At 45.8% G+C, this 17,460-nt stretch overlaps 8 protein-coding genes across 8 annotated transcripts, besides 26 other annotated features; all 8 read left to right on the top strand.

Annotated features, from left to right (window-relative positions):
- Positions 1-17,085: part of a sequence feature (heterozygous, non-Esmeraldo-like haplotype) that runs on past the window's edge.
- Positions 480-528: a sequence feature (A-rich).
- Tc00.1047053510661.220 (hypothetical protein, conserved) lies at positions 650-2,023 on the top strand (the record flags this gene model as incomplete). The annotated part of the gene is made up of 1 exon (XM_812938.1): positions 650-2,023. One exon carries the CDS (start codon positions 650-652, stop codon positions 2,021-2,023), a length of 1,374 nt encoding a protein of 457 aa, XP_818031.1.
- Positions 2,123-2,142: a microsatellite.
- Tc00.1047053510661.200 (hypothetical protein, conserved) lies at positions 2,427-2,945 on the top strand (the record flags this gene model as incomplete). Its single annotated transcript, XM_812937.1, has 1 exon — positions 2,427-2,945. The coding sequence occupies one exon, from the start codon at positions 2,427-2,429 to the stop codon at positions 2,943-2,945; it is 519 nt and encodes a 172-aa protein (XP_818030.1).
- Positions 3,205-3,273: a sequence feature (T-rich).
- Positions 3,400-3,451: a microsatellite.
- Positions 3,651-7,724, top strand: Tc00.1047053510661.190 (protein kinase, putative; the record flags this gene model as incomplete). The annotated part of the gene is made up of 1 exon (XM_812936.1): positions 3,651-7,724. The coding sequence occupies one exon, from the start codon at positions 3,651-3,653 to the stop codon at positions 7,722-7,724; it is 4,074 nt and encodes a 1,357-aa protein (XP_818029.1).
- Positions 7,844-7,873: a sequence feature (AT_rich).
- Positions 8,200-8,220: a microsatellite.
- Positions 8,362-8,386: a microsatellite.
- Positions 8,413-8,435: a microsatellite.
- Positions 8,477-8,502: a microsatellite.
- Positions 9,020-9,218: a sequence feature (A-rich).
- Positions 9,469-9,513: a sequence feature (A-rich).
- Tc00.1047053510661.174 (riboflavin kinase, putative) lies at positions 9,545-10,081 on the top strand (the record flags this gene model as incomplete). The annotated part of the gene is made up of 1 exon (XM_812946.1): positions 9,545-10,081. One exon carries the CDS (start codon positions 9,545-9,547, stop codon positions 10,079-10,081), a length of 537 nt encoding a protein of 178 aa, XP_818039.1.
- Positions 10,435-10,459: a sequence feature (AT_rich).
- Positions 10,543-10,563: a sequence feature (AT_rich).
- Positions 10,649-10,726: a sequence feature (A-rich).
- Tc00.1047053510661.160 (hypothetical protein, conserved) lies at positions 10,747-11,481 on the top strand (the record flags this gene model as incomplete). Its single annotated transcript, XM_812935.1, has 1 exon — positions 10,747-11,481. The coding sequence occupies one exon, from the start codon at positions 10,747-10,749 to the stop codon at positions 11,479-11,481; it is 735 nt and encodes a 244-aa protein (XP_818028.1).
- Tc00.1047053510661.150 (hypothetical protein, conserved) lies at positions 11,737-13,011 on the top strand (the record flags this gene model as incomplete). The annotated part of the gene is made up of 1 exon (XM_812934.1): positions 11,737-13,011. The coding sequence occupies one exon, from the start codon at positions 11,737-11,739 to the stop codon at positions 13,009-13,011; it is 1,275 nt and encodes a 424-aa protein (XP_818027.1).
- On the top strand, positions 13,352-14,356 carry Tc00.1047053510661.140 (hypothetical protein, conserved; the record flags this gene model as incomplete). Its single annotated transcript, XM_812933.1, has 1 exon — positions 13,352-14,356. One exon carries the CDS (start codon positions 13,352-13,354, stop codon positions 14,354-14,356), a length of 1,005 nt encoding a protein of 334 aa, XP_818026.1.
- Positions 15,630-15,659: a sequence feature (AT_rich).
- Positions 15,788-15,815: a microsatellite.
- Positions 15,877-15,910: a microsatellite.
- Positions 16,016-16,046: a microsatellite.
- Positions 16,096-16,136: a sequence feature (AT_rich).
- Positions 16,257-16,283: a microsatellite.
- Positions 16,396-16,421: a microsatellite.
- Positions 16,475-16,525: a sequence feature (A-rich).
- Positions 16,589-16,625: a sequence feature (AT_rich).
- On the top strand, positions 16,661-17,131 carry Tc00.1047053510661.129 (hypothetical protein, conserved; the record flags this gene model as incomplete). Its single annotated transcript, XM_812945.1, has 1 exon — positions 16,661-17,131. One exon carries the CDS (start codon positions 16,661-16,663, stop codon positions 17,129-17,131), a length of 471 nt encoding a protein of 156 aa, XP_818038.1.
- Positions 17,086-17,219: a sequence feature (areas merged during assembly that could not be assigned to a particular haplotype. This can correspond to areas where the two haplotypes were merged or to regions with more than two copies in the genome that were merged during assembly.).
- Positions 17,220-17,460: part of a sequence feature (heterozygous, non-Esmeraldo-like haplotype) that runs on past the window's edge.

Here is a 17,460-nt window from a genome sequence, read left to right as displayed (position 1 = left end):
AAAAATTGAATAACTAAACAAATAAATACAAGGATAAAGGCAAAAGAGGGAAAAGAAGCACAAGATCAAAGTGATGGCAATAAACCGCAAAATAAACTGTGGATAAAAAGAAGCATGTCACCCACAGTTTACCAACGCCACAAACAAGCCTTCGCTCCCCACAAATTTGTTTCTCTTGTTGAAGAAGGAAAAGGGTCCTGCAGGCAGAGCGGGCCCAAGGGATATTTAATAACTTAACTTATAGAGAAATTGCGGATATTTTTTCGTTTTTGTGAGCAAGTAGCGAAAAGAAAAAGAGATGATCTGAGAAAAAAAGAAGACGGAGAGAGAAGGGAAGGGAGAGGAAGAATGGAATTAGGCGGAAAGAAAAATAAGTTTGGTTTCATCGCTTGATATGTCGCTTGTGATATGTGGCGTCTATTACATCTAACAACCGAAACGGACGCATCGGAGAGTTGACGGGGCAAGTCACATCGCGGTGTGTTATTTTGTTTTGTTGTTGTTGTTTTTTTGTGTGTTTTTTTATTTGTCGGTGTTGGTTTGGCCTTCTGTTGTGGGGTTAATTCAGCACGAAGGAAACGGCATTGATGTCGTGAATCATTTGTTTCTTTTTCTTCCCTTTTTTTTTTTAAAGAAAGGGTGGATTGGAATGAGTGAAAAAAAAGTGCACATTACGGCGTCGGGCAATGTGATACGGAGCGACCGCCCAAGTCATTTGGAGCCGCCTGAGCAAATCATTGTTGTTATGCGTCATGGAGAGCGCCGCGATGGGGCCGTTGGAAGTCCGCCGGAGGTTGATCCGCCGCTGACGGAGAATGGCATTGTACAGATTGCGGAAGTTGCTAAAAAACTTCAGGCCTTGTTGGGGGTAAAACGGGCAAGAAAATTGCTTCTTATTGTCTCGCCATTTTTGCGGACTCTTCAAACCGCCCAAGAACTCCAGAGGTGTGCCATTGGTGAGTTGCATCATCAAATCATTGACAACACCCTTTGTGAGGTATACGGACCAGTGAGGATAAAGAGCAGCACGGCCCCATTGTTGTCGGATGTGATCGTGAAGAATGGCTTGGGTGAGTTGCCGCTGTGGGGGGAAACCATTGAACTGGCATCAAAAAGGTATGTCAATTGTTTTTTTCGTAATTGTCACCGTTACTCAGACAAGAACTTGTTGCTGGTAACCCATGGAGATGCCATTAGTGCCATTATGGCTGCCTTATATCCATTGCGCACAGTGTACGAGACGGAGTACCTTTCCTTTATTGTTTTTCAAAGAGACTCAAAAAGTGTCTCTCGCGGTGACTTGGAGTCGTGTCAGTTAATAACTTCTAGTGGAGTACAGTGGCTTGTAGACGGTCCTGAAACTTCTTTGGCGGAGACGAATACATTGGAAGCAGATGGCTTCTCGGGTAGTGGCCTACTTGTTCGAAACTCTAAGCCGCCTCCAAATGCGGGCATGTGTGGTTATGGATGCGTAGATTCCAATGTTGGTGCGATTGACGGAGAGTGGATGGCAATTAATGATACTCATGGGACAAATAGGCATGAATTAGCGAGCGTTTCCCTTATTTTTCGTTGTATGGTGATTGTTTCTCAGTGGGCAACGATTTATTTATGGTCTAATAAAGGCAACGCTGCGATATATATGATTATGGTGATAGCTTTTGAGTTGGTTTCGGTGCTTCTCCATTTCAATAATTTGAATCGCTTGCGATTGGGTGCGTCGCTTAGCCGTGTGGAGCTTTTTCATAGACTCACGAGAAACCAGTTTGCATGTGTTTTTTGTGGGTTAAGTCCCCCTTTTCAAAGATGCACTTTTTCCCTGTGTATATCTCTTTTAAAGGGACTTGGCATATTTGTATTGTGCATGGCAGCCGCGTTCATTGCAAGCTTATTTCAAAACTCGGGTTTTATTAGCATGCGGCACTCTTACGCAGAAATTTTTAAATCGGTGGCAAAGGTTTCTGTGTTTGCTTTATTTTTCTTGATAGATACATGCCGAAGATTGAGCGATTTGGAGCATTAGGCAGAATACCGTGAAGTTTTCCGAGCTGAATTCATCCAAGATGGTTCTTGAAAGCGCGGGAGATGATATATGAATTATTATTTTCTTTTTGCTTTTTCCATATATATATATATATATATGGTGGGGCGGTATGTATGCAGTGTTTTGTCACGGCTGAAGTCTCCTTTAAAATATTTGCAGGGGAAAGTGGTGGGGTTGAAGTAGAATGAGGATGGCTGCCTCTGTTTGCACCGTACAACTCTAATGAAAGGATGGGGGATGCCGCAAGGACCATTTTTTGAATGTTTCTGTTTTTGTTTTTTGCTTTTTGGCAGTCGAAAGAGGGAAGCGGCATAAAAAAAAAAAAGGTGCGCGGGAAAGGGGTCGTGGTGCGCTATCAGTCACCATTGCCGCTTATCTTCTAATGAACGCCGACGGAGGCACCGACGAGACCACGGCGAGGTTGGTGTCTCGTTTGGCCCAGCGCTCGACGCTGTCGAGTGACGCTGAGCCCTTTATTCCCTCATTTCTGCGAGCACCGGCGACCACAACTGAAACTCAGCATAAAAATGGGGAGGAGAATGCGGTTGAGTTGAAACGAGGCAAGGTGCTGGAAACTGGGCTGAAGCAGCTCTATTGCAACGCTGAGACATACACACAGCTGCCGTCCGTTGAGAGCCTGGCAACTACGGCGGCTGTTGCTTCCACAGCCCTCTGCACATTTGGTAGCATGACAGAAGAACAGTTGCAGGAGTTGGAGGAGTATCTATGGAATCCTTCTCAAAATAATAATGAGTCTTTTCAAGATGATGAGCGGGTCTTTGCCAATGACGATGATGGTATGGATCCAGAAGAGGAGGAGTGGCTCTTTAACCAAATGTTGGAAGCAGCAGGAGTCACGCAGATTGAAGAGACAACTACCGACGAGATTGGGGGGTCATGAATTATCCGTCGCAAACGCGGCCGCCACGTACGAATCCACGAAGAAAAGATAAGTGACGAGTGGGAAAAAAGGAAACGAAAGGAATTGGGGGAAAAAAAAAAGTATTGGGATTTGGAATGGCGAGAACTACAGCGTTAGGACGACTTCGATATCTGGAGTCACGGCAAGGTTGATTGGTTGGCGTTGGCAACTCTCTGCGCATTGTTTTCCCTCTCACACAAAATCGAGGGTTAGAAGAGGGGAATGAGACAATCAGGGGAGAGAAAAAAAAAAAAAAAAAACGAAACGAGTATGAGAAGAAGAAAAAAATCAGTAAAAAAAAAAGAAACGGATTTTTCCACTTCTCTCCTTATGTCAGTTTCTGTTTAGTCCATTTGCTCTTGTCGTGTCACCACTGCAACCGGCGTCATGCGGTGTGTGCGTGCTCGTGCAATTATGCTGTTTTATTTTGGTGGTTTTTGTTGCCATTGTTTTTTGTTCTTGTTGTTGTTGTTGTTGTTGTTGTTTTCCTTCTGGAAAATCTTTTTTTATCTTTTCTTCTCCCCTCCCCCTGCCAATCCTGCCAAATGTGCAGGAAGAAGGAAAGGAGGGAGTAAGTGGGACCAAGGCGATTGACCACTACAGCAACCCTCTTGCCTTTTCTCGGAGTTGAGAAGACACCCCTGCCAGGAGAAGTGTAGCGCGTGATTTCTCACGTTTCTCAAGATGGACAGAAGCCGTAGTGATGGGGAAAAACCCCGTGTTTTTTCTCGGACGTCCACGCAAGGTTCGTCTGCCTTTGAGTCATCAAATTCTCAATTCTCCATGGGCTTAGGGATTGTGGAAGTACCGCCGGACTCCAAAAAGCACTACGACGTGTCTGGTTTCCAGTTGAAGAAAAACAACTGCTCGATTAGGCCGCCAACCGGAAATGAAGAGACTCAAATTCTCTCCTTTTCACCCACATCGTCTTCTGCCGTCTCAACGCGACCTTGTGGCCCGATTAGCTCGAGCAAAACAACGGATGGGCAGGCCAGCGTGCATAGAGCACTCTTTTTGAGGCAGGCGTTTTTTTCACCCATCCGTAGCCCAGATGGAGATAGAGGCATTCATTCAGACACCCGTTCCAACGAACTTTGGGACAAGTCCAAGCAAGGAATTGCTGATGGGGATGTCATGATGTCTTCATCTCCCTTGGCAAATTTTTCAGGGTCTTCGCACTTACCAAAAGCACGTCCTGTAGATGGTGCAGCCATCGCAGTTACGTCAGAGTTTGCTCCATCAAATCCAGGCCGTGATGAGTTAGAAATTAAACGGTTGCTACCCAACGTGAAATCGAGCTCAGAAACGCCTTTCTTTAATCCGGCGTTTCCTCGTTTCAGTACCGGAGAGAATTATATGGGATCGTCTTACATGAGGGATGAAGTGGACGCGGCGGCACCGAACATTACCTTAAGGCGTTACATTTTGAGCCGACCTAAACCAGCAGTCCGCGGGCGAGGACTGTATCGAAGACTTTACTTCATGCTTATATCTTTGGTTCTACTTCCTTTTATCTTCATCGCATTGCTCTTTGGGTTGCACTACTGGGCAAGCACGAATGTGGCAGAAGAGCTTCATCATTATGCAGGTGCTAGCTTGTCCGATGATTCTTTTTGTGACCGAAATTTTTTGGAGCTGCAGCACCGTCAAATTGGCCCAATCTCAAAGGAGGGTTTTATATGCGTAATGGGAATTTTGTTAGCTCTAATCATCATTGTGATTGGGGGTGCATTTATTCTGTGGTTATTTTCTTGGCGTTGTGTGATTTTAACTTATTTAAAGACGCTTGAATTTATCCGTCGCGCAGCGCCAATGTTGACGCAGATTGAGCCACTCGGACCGGAGCAGTTGGCGGGGGCTCCAAAACCCGTTCCATCGTTTTTCTTTTGGCACTGTAACAGAGGGGAGAATAATAAAAAAGAAGTGCTCTCTCAAGGGATAGTCGAAAAAGTCGTACTGTTGGGGAATACTCTGAATGAACTCAAAAAATACATTCCAAGCACGGTGCAGAGTGATGTCATATCGGCTGTTTTGGCTGGTCACAGCCTCGACAGCTCAACTGCCGTGTCTACCATGGAAAGAAAAGGCCGCCGCATCTCAGGGCCCTCCCCACCACAAGAAGATGTTCTTGCAGCTGCTGGAGACTTAAATCCTCTTCAAATAAAGGTCCAAGCACATTTGCCTCTCTATGTGAAAAAAAAAGCGGCGACCTTTACCGGTGGGCTTCGCCACTCTCATGGGAGTGGAAACAACTTTGGTTTTACGCAAACAGCGGGGCAGAGGGGAAGTAGTAACAAATTGAGTCCCCCTCACCGGCGGTTTATTTGTCCCGCAGGAAGTTTATCAAGCCTGATTCTTTCCACGAGTAGCAGCGTGACATTGACGGCTGAGAATGACCGTGCCCTCCAGTCTGTGGGGAATCGTGGGGAATGCGCCGTTTCTGAGGCTGCTGAAACGCGAATTACAATGCTGAATGACTACGGTTTTTCGCTTCAGCAAACAACTTTTCTGGTTTGTCGTTTATTTTTACCAAAACTTGAGCTGAATTCTGACGCTTCTGCAATAAGAGACTCTGTAAATCAAGTGCGGGAGATGTCACAACGATTTCTACGGATTGTTTTGCGTGTGGCGAAGGAAGAAAACGGCTTTTCATTTAATATTTGCCTGGATTCTGTCATTGTAGTCTTTTACACTCCATCCGGTACCAATTGTGTTAATTTGTTTCAACCTCGTAATTGTGCCTTGCGGCTAGTGTCAGAACTGTCTAAGCTTGAATCCGAGTGGGCGGCTGCTTCATCTACACCATTGAATTGGGGCATTGCGATGCATATGAGTTTGCTTATGATTGGTGTAAGCGATATTGGGTCTCACCGTTTTGCGTATTTATATGGGGAAGAGCTTCAATTGGCATACCGTGTGGCGGAGCTGTGCATGATTCTGCACTGCCCGTTGATTATGCTTCAGTCGTGCTATGATCTCTTTCGTGTTTGCATGATGGCTGTGCCGGTGGATGTCATCTGCAGGGAGACGATTCGTGGGAAGGATCGCATCTATCTGTATGAGCTCAAAATACCAGAGGAGGGAGAAGACCTTGACACCAAACGGGAATACTACAAGCCGTTAACGGTGGCCTTTGGGTTAATGTGTGGAAGGCAGTTTGCAGACGCCGCACAAAAACTGGCTGGAATTGTGGAAATGGACCACAACGTGAGCCGCCTATATCGTCTATGTGAGTACTTCCTCCAGATGCAGGAAAAGGGAACGATTAATACAATTCTCTCTCCCACAGAGAACTACGTGCGTAAGGAACCGCGTTGGGAGCCTCTGGAATCAAAGGCGGTGAAGTTTCTGGATAAATATTGTGTGCGGGAGAAACAGCAGTGTATACATCGCCGCCGTGAAGTTTCTGGGAACAATGAGGGCAACGAAGAAAATGGTACGCGAGATTATCACGCGGCTCGTTTTTTTGAGGATGGGCACGAAGTAAATGGCTTAAGGGGTGAAAAATTCAGTGAGACGCACGTCCGTACACCCAGTGTGCGTTGTGACGACATCACTGAAGCCGACGATTTCCTTTACTCGACTAATACCCCTTCAGAACTCAATCCCAGCTTTGCCGTCCCCATGTCACCGGTCATTGCCACTCATGACACTGAGGTTAAACGAACCTCGACAATACCACTTCAGTCAATATGTAATCCTGGTGAACCACAGCAGGTCCGCGTTCGCTATATTTCTCGCTCAACAGCAGCGTCTGTCACTTTTCCTGAGGTGGATTCTGGCAACAATGATGTTCCCCATCACTGGACAGATGTTCGTAATCTCCAAGAGAGCAGCAAGAACGATGGTGGAAATGAGGGAAGTAAATACGTGTTTGACGTTTATGAGCCTCTGGGTCGTGGAACCTTTAGCACGGTTTACCGCGGTCTTCACCCGAATGGCAACATTGTTGCTGTAAAGAAATACCCATTCCGTGACAGGGGTGAAAATAACTCGTGGGCCCAAAGTGTACGCTTTGAGATTGAAGTACTGTCTAGCTTGCGTCACAAAAATGTTGTTCGTTATATAAGTAGCTTTTTTCAGGACGAGTATTTATATATCATTGCTGAGTTTGTCTCTGGGGGCTCTCTTTCTGCGATTGTGAGGACATTTCGACGTCTTCCATATAACACCATTAGACGGTATACGGGTGATATTCTTCGTGGACTTCAGTATTTGCACAAGCGTCAGGTTGTTCATCGGGACATTTCCCCAAACAATGTACTAGTAAACATTGATGGCGTGTGTAAGCTCAGTAACTTTGGTGGGGCTGTGGTGTTTGCCATGCAGCGAAACGAGTTTTGTTCTAACTCCTCAAATGCGACTACCGCAGGCATTTTTGCTCCTCGAAGTGTGGTGCACGCATCGGATGACTCGGGTTCTGCGACGGGCACTGTGATACTCAAGAACTGCTTTGGAACACCCGCGTGCATGTCGCCAGAGGCCTGTTCGGGAGTTGTTGACCCGAAAAACGACATATGGGCACTGGGTATCACGCTTTGCTTTTGCTTCTCAGGCCGCTTCCCGTGGCCCGAGGAGGAGCTGAATGATGTCAATGCTTTTGTTGACAAGGTCCGTCGTGGTGTCCTCAGCCCTCAGGTGCCGTTCGACGTGATGGACTCTCAGGCCGCAGACTTTATTAGCCTATGTCTCCGAAGGAACACGAGTTCTCGTCCATCAGCGACGGAATTATTGTTTCATCTCTTTGTGGTAGGCTGAACCCGACTGCCCAAATATGTAGTTGGAGGGAATTTAGCTCTATCCACAGTTGAAGAGAGGAGCAGAGCCCTTTATGCCTTATTTTTCTCTCTGCGCTTTCCTTACGGCCACACAAACAGATTAATATATATATATATATATTAATATATCATTTTGGTAGTACATGGCGAGTGTAGATTAACTCAAAAATGAAAACAAACAAACAAAAAAAAAGGGAGAGAAGGTTTGATTGAGGAATTTTCAGCTTAATTTTTTTTTTTTTGAAGGGAGGAGGGAATATAAATGTAGAATCATATTCTCCCCTTGCCATTTTGGCCGTGTGCCTTATTTGCTTGCGCATTCATTCATTTTTTTTTTTGATTTTCTTTGCGTTGTTTCAGTTTGTGTTTTTGGTTTACAATATTGACATAAAAGTTTGATGGTATCATTTTACACTCTTTAATGTACCGAGGGTGGTGCCGCATGTATACGTCTCATTATTATTATTATTATTATTCTCCCCATTTTACTTTTTTATTGACTATTACTTTGATGTTGTTCTTCATTTGTGAGCATTCCAAGACTTACTGTACAGTGCACATTGGTCCGCCTTGCTGTGGTCCCCCGCACACATTTAGTTGAAGTGAGTCACTAGGGAAAAATAAAATAAAATAAAATAAAATGTCTGGGATGCCCCCTTTTATATGTTTTATTATTATTATTATTATTATTGTCTAATGTAGGCGTTCACTTCTTTGTAGTTGTTTTGACAGTTTTTTTCTTTTTTTTTTTTTTTTTTGATGGTTTGCGTATTTGTGTTGCGACGATTTTATTTTACAGACTTTTCCCTTTTGTTGTTTTCCCCCTTTCTTTTATCTTTTTTGGTGGCACTTCAGCGATGCATAGACGCATTTGTACGGATAGCCGCCAGGGAATACTTCTGGTGTGCGGAATAAGTGAAACGAATTCTTTTTTTTTTTTGATTTTTGATTTTTGATTTTTGGTGCGAATGGGCTGCCGCAGTTGTGAATCCGCGGCAGTGAGCATTTCTTTGCTTCTTTGATGCTTTCACCGCCTGTCTGTGGCGAAGAAACGCCAGAAGAAAAGAAGAGGATGCATGACGAAAATTAAAAGGGGGGGGAAATTAAAATGTAGTACTTTTGTCTCTGTGGGAACGTCTTGCAGAAGAACGCAGGCACATAACCCCGGTAGACGCAAAGGAAGAAGTGTGGGAGATGTATTTCCCCGTTCACTAATCGGTTCCTTACTCGTCTTGCCCCGGGAGTTTATTGTGGCGTGGCTTCTCGTCGAGTTTCTTTTTTTTTTTTTTTTGGTTTATTTTCATTGAGAAGTTTGCCTGTTGTTGTTTCCTTGTTTGCTTTTGTTTTTGCTTCTCTTTTCTTTCTTGGAGTTCTTTTTTCCTATTTGTCTGTGTGCATATATTTTTCTTCTATTGGCGCACTTGTTTCCATTATGTTTTGTTTGTTTGTTGTCTTTTTTCTTTTTTTTTTTTTTAATACAGTCCGGTTGGGGGGGGGGGGGGGGGGTGTCTTTTCTACTTTTACTGTTTCTTCGTACGCATATGTCAATTTGTATATTTCTAATGTGAATGCCTGTCAAGTAAATCCTGCGGTGATGGCGTCCGTTTGGGGCAACAGCTGTGATTTTTGTGCCTACATGCATACTGCCTTGTGCCCATTCACACCACTCCTTTTTTCTTTTCATTACGAACGCAAAAAGAACAACAACAACAACAAAAAAAAGGATTTGGTTTTATTTTATTCTATTTATTTATTTATTATTTTATTTTTTGTGGGGGGGGAAGTTAAAAAAAGAGCCACATGCAAAATCATTCGAATAAAGCAGCCTTCAAGCCTTTTCTGCTTTCCGGAAAGGTGATACACGGCTATGGTCGGGGCGGCACACAGCTCGGGTTCCCCACAGCCAACCTGGAGCTTGATGACAACGTCAGGGCGCAGTTGAATCCGTACAAGAACCTTGTGTTGTTTGGGTGGGGAAGCGTGATCGCAATTCCTGGGAAGGAAAACTGTGGTGAGGGGCCATATCCCTTTTCCATGTCTATTGGCTACAACCCACACTTCCATGGGCTGGATCTCACAGCAGAGGTGTATTTTATACATGAATTTGCTGAGGATTTCTACGGTGCTGTTGTGAATATTCTCGTCCTGGGAGATCTTCGCGAGATGGGGGCCTTTGTCTCCCTGGAAGCACTTGTGGATGCCATCAAGGATGATGTCCGTAAAACGGAAGAGGCGCTGCAAAAGCCCGAGCTTAAGCGATTGAAGCAGCACTCGTTTCTGGCGCCATCCCTCGCACCGTCCGAGGAGTTGCCGCAATTCGAGCTGGCGGTGGTTTGAATGACGCATCCATTCGGAAAGAAAATACATGAAGAAAAATTATCTCAGTGAAAATTCTGATATGATAGCCGGCAGGGTGAACCATTAATTTTTTTGTTTGTTTTGAAATTATATTATTTTCTGAAGTAAATGAGGGAAAGAGAGGGGGAGAGGGGAGAGGAGAGTAGCAGCAGCTGACAGTTCTGGCCGTTTTTCTTGTTGTTAACTTGTTTCCTTCCGGTGGGGGATGGGAGCAAATTTTTCCAACCTTTTGGGCAGAGGAGAAGGAGCAAACGCGAGTGGGCATCAAGTGTGTGACGGAAGGGGCTGCGAGTTGGGTCCCGCGCATGGCGCTCTCTTTATTGTACTGATGCATTTATTATTATTTTTTTTTTTTATGTGCTTTGGAGGCCCAAATACAGCACCACAATGTGTTTGGTACAAGAGGAAAATGAAAGGGAGGGAAACAAGCAGAAAAGTGCATTTTTTTTTTTTATTATTATGATGATTAACACTATTTTATGTTTTTTGTGTTGCTCTCCGGGAAATGGAGAGAAGAAAAATGAGGGGAAAAAATGCGCGTGTTGATTATTTTTGGTGTACTTTTGTTTTTCTTTGTTTTTTGTTTTAAATGATTTTGTTTTTTTGGTTTTTGATTGCATTCTTCTCTCTTGCAGGGCAACGTCATGTATCGTTCCAGCGGGGAGCTGCGCAAATACGCGCAGTGTGTATTTGCCCTCTACTGTTTGGATGATGGCCTCTCTATCTCCCGTTTCCGGCTTGCTTGGTACGTGCTCTGGGGAAAGTGGCCAGAGGAGAGCGTTGTGCAAATGCTGTTTGACAAAAAAGACAAGAGTACAGGTGGGAATGAGGACCCTACCGGAGAAGAGGGTGGGATTGTAGGAAGTGGCGGTCTTGCGGAGAAAGATAAGCATCATGACGGTGGCACACCTCTGGCACAGAGTTTTCCTTTCTCCGCTCTTCGAAGACGAATTAATGAGAAGGAATTTGTCCGATTTGCCGTCACATATCATGATACAATGGGGGCGGACGCAGTCGGATTTGGTGTTACAGAGGAGGATGGAGAATATGCCACGGTAGACATGCAGAGTGCTTTCTCTGGTGTTGTGCGAGCCCGTCATTGGCTGCAGTTTCACGCCCTTGCCGGGTCAAAGGGGTATGTGACGCTTGACGACCTAATCGCCACGGAGAAGGTAGATTGGCTTTATCCGCCCATGAGCGGAGGATCAGCGAGTGGTCTTATGGTGGAGCAGGCAGGGGATGATTCATCGACGATGCCACAGGACGATGTTGATAGACGATTGGCGGTGTTGTCGCATGTGTTTGCCATTATTGACGGCGACCACGATGGTAAACTTAATTTTGAGGATGTGACGCGTCACCTTGCCAAAACTGCGTGAGACAATATACATATAGGAGTTTACCACATTTCTCTCAGTGTGTGTATGCGAATTGAATTCTTTGATCATTATATTGTACTGCCTTCTTTTTTTTTTTCTTTCTTTGGATTGTTCTTTACCAAACATGTTTTTTGTTTTGTTGTGGTTATTGTCTTTTATATCTGCGTGCTTTCTGTGTTCATTTTGTTGTTTGGATGGTTGTTTCACGTTCATTTTGCAGAAGAGGTGTAGGGGTGGGGGCTGTTGTTGTTGCTGATGCCAGAGTTTGGCACCCAAGTGTACTGGCACAACATCCCGGCCTGTCCGCCTCCGTGGAAAGACGAGGAGGAACGCGCACGCACGTGGCGCATTAGCCAACACATCGTCGGGGCTATCAGCGACCAGCGCCACCTGTTGGAGCCGCCTCGGGCGGAGATCTTGGCAAAACGTCTTCTGGGGCGTTTTGCCCCAAAACGGGTGCATCGCTACTGGGGCATTGTTTGCGAGCCATATCTTTCTCCGCTAAATGGACTCAACATGGTGATGAGCGAGCTGCAGGTGCGCCCCATCGCGATTGAAGAGGCGAAGGAGGCCGTCAACGTTGTGTGTGAAGAGTACAACGCCATGACGCAGCAGCAGCAAAAAAGTAGACAGTCAGGGATACTCTCGCAAGGAGGGGTGAAGACGGAGATATCGACACAACAGAGCAACACCGCGGCGATGGATCTGCGCGAGGCCCCATTGCTCCAGGTAGTAAAAATATTATGCGCCTCACGCGGGCTGGAGGTGTCGTCTTTTAGTAGGGCGGAGCTTCGAAGCAAGGGCCGTCTTGGTGTAGCGGATTTGTTGCCTCGAAGACGTGTTATTATGGCCTTTGACCGCAGCAAACCGAAGTTTGTCTTTGCAACAGCAGTGTCCGTGAAGAAGAAGAAGGACGCGGAAAAATCGACGGTGTGCTACATCCAGCTTGTCGCGCCGACCTCAAATCCCGTTCCGTGGCGTCAGCTTCTAAAAAGGGAAATCCCATATCTTCCGCCGAACGAATGTGTGGTGGTGGCGGTTCAGCGGCATCACGACGACGAAGAATACGATGATGATGATGGTGATGAAAAAAAAAGCGGCGATGATGGGCCATACTTGGGCGATGCAAACGTGAGAAGTGAAGTTCTGTTGGGGGGCAATGAGAGTGACAAGGACGATCTGGGGGAAGAAGGGGACGCACAGCCGCGGCAGCAGCACGAAGGAGAAAACCCCCAAAAGAGACACAAGTGTGGGTATGAAGATAAAATTGATTTCTCAGACACGAGCGAAGTGAGTGAAAGTAGTGGCAACACAACGGCGTCTTGCCGGAGCGACGAGGCAAAAAGAAAGAAATTTGTCGGTCGGGAACCCATCTTTACCGCGGAGGAGAAGCTGCAAAATGACCCGCTCTTTGAGACACCTGTTGCGGTTCTTCGAAAATTGCCTCGGAAAACGCGGGGGGTGCATGATTGGATCCAGCGTCTAATCAACCCAGTGGCCCGAAAGCGGCTTTATGCCATTAACTATTGACCCGGTACTCCCCATCGCTACTCATACCGCCAACAGCGCAAGAGCAGCGGTGTCTGCTGAGAATGGGCCCACACACTTACACACATACGCAACTAAACCACGAAACGCACAGGCATTTTCAGCAAGGGCCATTTGAGAATGTTACCTCCATCTGGCAGCGGCAATGTTCTTTCAATTTTGTGTGTCTGCGTTTATTCCTTCTGGGTTGTGCAATGATAATTTTGATTTCTTGTCCTTTTGCTTTTTTCTTTTCTACTACTTTACCCGCACGCACACACACACACAAAAAAAAAAAAAGGGGGGGCGCGCTTGAAACCATTTGGTTATCAGACACGAGCTGATGGCGGCCTGTGAGTCGGCTTCCCACGCACCGGGAGACGAGCCCATTGTCGTTGGCGGCCACAAGGGAGTTATTCAACGAGGACCGAAGGCTCCCAACGACTCCGCGACCATTACGAAAAAGTCTACCGGGTGGGAAGTGCTCATGTACCTTGGTATGGCACTTCGAATTGACGAGACGATGTGTGAACTGGCTGAAATGGCACCAACACTTGTGGCAATTTTATCTCCTGAGGAAGAAAATTCGGGCGTTTGGATAACTGTGGAAAAGGAAGAAAATAGGCCTCTTTTGGAAGCATTTCACGAAGAACTGCGAAAGGCAAGTGTTCATACCCATGGCTACAGTGAAGTTATGGACACAGCTCGCTGGTCGGTCTGTTTGATCGATGTAACAGACGGGATGCTCCTACCATGTGTGGCAGACATTAAAATTGGGTACATCCGTCACTCTCCACACACGCCGCCGGAGAAGATGGCCCGCATAAAAAAAAAGCGGCTGATCCAGCCATTAGCCATTCGTCTGTGTGGTGCTCTTCACTACTTCTACCGCACCATATCGAACGAGCAATGCATTGAAAGGGAAACGTGCGAAAAAGACATAGGATATCTCTTACATACAGAAGAAGATCACCGACGCTGTTTGCGGGCCTTTTTTTCCTCTGCAGTCAGCATGAAACAAGAAGGGTCGGGGAATAAATGCGGAGAAAGTGAGGTCTTGTCCGCGCGGTTGAAAGCGTGCTGTCGGCACGTTGAGAAACTGCTCTCTTTTTTTACCAGCTCAGTGGGCTGTGCATTATTGGAAAGGACCGCTTTTGTTTCAACATCTCTTTTACTGCTTTACGATGCCGTCAGCCGCGTAAGTGACAACGTTGGCAACAACGACGCTGCTGATGTGCGCGTCTACCTGATTGACTATGCTCGAGTAAGTGATCGACGCCTGAACTTTGCGGAAGAAAATATTGGTTTTCTACGTGGTTTAGAAAATTTTCTTTTTCTTATTTCGTGAAGGAGAAGCCTTTGGTCTGGGAAGTGTTCACGCCGAGAGGTGGTGGGGTATTGGCTCTGGACCTGAAAGTTTTTTTTTTGGCACCCCTTGCCACTCTCCTTTGTTGGGGTCATTGTTTCCTATTGATATCACATCAACTGCAATCGCATGGACGAATCGGAGTCCTAAGTGCATATATTTCTTGCTGGTGATTGGTGTAGCTGCTGCTGTTCATTTTTTTTTCTTTTATTTTTAGTCCCTTCCTCTTCTTTTTAATGTTTGCATGAGTTTTTGCTCTTGTTGTTGTTTTCCCTCCCTACAGACATACACACACACACACATGCACATTGTTGGGTGTGTGTATTGTGTGTGTGTTTCATTACAAAGGGAGTGCGTTTGTAATTGTCGGAACGTCTGCGCAACGGCGTAACAGTGAGGCCTGTCTTTTATTTTTCCATTTCTCATTTTACTGCAATAAATTCAATTCTTTTGGGTGTTCTTTGCATTCTGCTGATTTATCTCTTTTTATTATTCCTATTTCTTGCCTTTTTGGTGGCGTGTGTGTCCCTGTCTTCTGCAGGGAAGACGGTAAGCTAGAGTAGTTCTCTCAAAAAAGCCATGCAGAGAAAGCTCCCCCGCAGTGAGAGCCCGCGGAATGATGCCCCCTCAACAATGTCCATTGCGACAACAACGCACGGCGGGCTGACACGCTCGACGGGACTGAGTTCCCTGTCCCTCGAGGAGGAAGACTCCCGTCAGCGTGGGCCGCTGCAAGCACGCTCTCAGCACGTGATGACATTTGTTGGTGAGCTGCCATGGGTCCCACACGATGACACCGATAATGAACAGCCACCGCGAGAGGAGGACGTAGTAACAGGAAATATTCCAAGACAAATTTTTATTGAGGATGAAAACGTCTTCTTGAGCCGCTTTGTGCGCCCCGCGCGGTTGGTGGCACCTGCGCCAGCCGAGGGGCAAACCTCGGGGACAAATTCAGGCGGTAGGGATGGGCGATCAAGGCGCCGCTGGCTTCCTCTTCGTATGGATTACATGGGATAGAGATGCTGCTGGGAAGGCCGCCGCCTTGAGCGTTTCTCCCTCCATGTATATTTTTATCAGTTACTTTGAGTGTTTGCTTCTTTTGACATTAACGTCATTTCCCTGCGCAGAAGTCTTAAGAGGGCCCTGTGATCATGACAAGATATTCAACTAGAGTGGGAAGCACAACTGAGTCTGTTGGTGCTCCTTCTTGCGTCTTTTTTCTTTTCCTTATTGAGTGTATTTTAGATCAAACTAAAAAAAATAAAAAATAAATTAAATTAAAGTGAAGTCATCAGTTGCCGCATCGATGCGTACAAGTGAGGTGGTGGGAGGGAAAAGGGGGAAAAATGAGAGGAGGAGGAGGGGAGGAAGTGAGAAAAATTAAAAACAAAAATTTATACATGTGCGGCCTTTATTTTATTTTGTCTTATTTTATTTTTAATTCCTCGAAATGGCAAAATGGAGGGGTGCTCCGGCTGTCTTTAGAGCTCTTGCGGTCTTTTATTTATTATTTATTTATTTATTTATTTATTTTACCCTTTTTTTTCCCCCTACACGCATTTACTTGTTTTCACGCAATAGTTTACATGGGTGATTTAATTTACCGAAGATGCCCCGAGTTGATAGAGAGTACATCACTGTTATTGTTGTTGGTGTTGGTGTTGTTGTTATGTCCCCTTATGCTTCGGTTCTATGCTTTTGTTTATTGGCACCTTGTGTATATAAGTATATAAATATATTTTTTTATATATAATTTATACATTTGGGTGCCAACAACCGAATTGTTCTACGCAACTTTTTTTTGATTTTTTATCGGAAGCCACTATCGGAGTGATCATTGGTGCTGCGTCCTGAAAGAAGGGTTGGGCTGCTCACGGAAATTATTATTATTATTACTATTATTATTTCTTTCTTCTTCTTCTCTGTGAGACGAACAATAGAGGCCACGCAAAGGGTGGGGGGAAATTGTCCGGTGAATTATTGTGAGAAAACGCCGTTGAGATAAGTCGTACCATTCCTGTTTGTTTGTTTGTTTGTTTTTTTGAGGGGGGCGGGAGGGCGTGTGTGGAACTCGTTTTTCTTCTGGTGTGCGATGTCTTTTTTGTTTTTCTTTTCTCCTTTTTTTTTTTTTTTTTTTTTGCTTTCTTTCTGGCGTTGTCGTGGGATGTCTTCATTCTCGTCATGACGGGCTCACACGCGTGCACGGTGTGGAAAATATACATAAAATATGTATTTATATAATTTTAAAGGGGGACAGGCGGCGGGTGGTGATTGATTAAAGGCATGGCGGCATCGAGTACATCCAACGTCACGGGGAGGCGACGTTCCGGCCTTAGGAGTTCGACGGGCCGTTTAAGCAGCCACTCCTCCATGGCGATGATCCCGGAGATGGAGGTGGACCCGCGCGTTGCGAATCTCTCCCGCGTGGCAGTCTACATTGATGTTCCGGACGACACTCTGAAGAAGATCATCGACATCGCTGTGGAGGCGTACAAGAGGTTTGTGCTGGCTCCCACACGCAACACGTGGAGGAAGGAGGAGGGCGCGAGAAAAGAACTGGAGCGCGAATTGGAGCGCACGGCGCTGAGGGACATTGCGGAAATGATAAAGAAGAATGTGGAGAGCACTTTTGGAGGGACGTGGCATGTTATTTACGGGCGTTCGTTTGCCACGTACGTGACTCACCAAACACGTTCCTTCTGTCACTTTCAGCTGGATGGCGCCAATGTTGTCGTCTGGCGCCATGGTGGTTAGCTGCAATATGATCTCTTGTTGTTTTCGTTTTTTTGTCGCTGTTTTCATTTTTGCCTCATGTAGATAGATACAAATGCTGCTTTCCTCCTTTTCTTCTTACAAACCGTTTTAGATTTTTCTTTTTCTTTTTTTTTTTCTTCAGCTGCTGTTGTTGCGCAGGGTCCAGTGGTGTTGTCAGCTGATTTCTTTGCGAGGAGTGAAGAAAAAGAGTGTCAGATGGAAAGAGGATTGCGTGAGAAGAGGAGAAGTCGGCCCTCAACTCCTGTTCTCCGTCGCTTCTCGTAACATGCATGTATGCATATGTTGGGGCTCGTGTTTCTTGTCCGGTG

Source organism: Trypanosoma cruzi, genomic scaffold (genome assembly GCF_000209065.1).
Source record: "Trypanosoma cruzi strain CL Brener 1047053516807 genomic scaffold, whole genome shotgun sequence".
NCBI lineage: Eukaryota > Euglenozoa > Kinetoplastea > Trypanosomatida > Trypanosomatidae > Trypanosoma > Trypanosoma cruzi.
The sequence above is the reverse complement of the archived record's forward strand: the minus strand, read 5'-3'. Positions and strand labels throughout refer to the sequence as shown.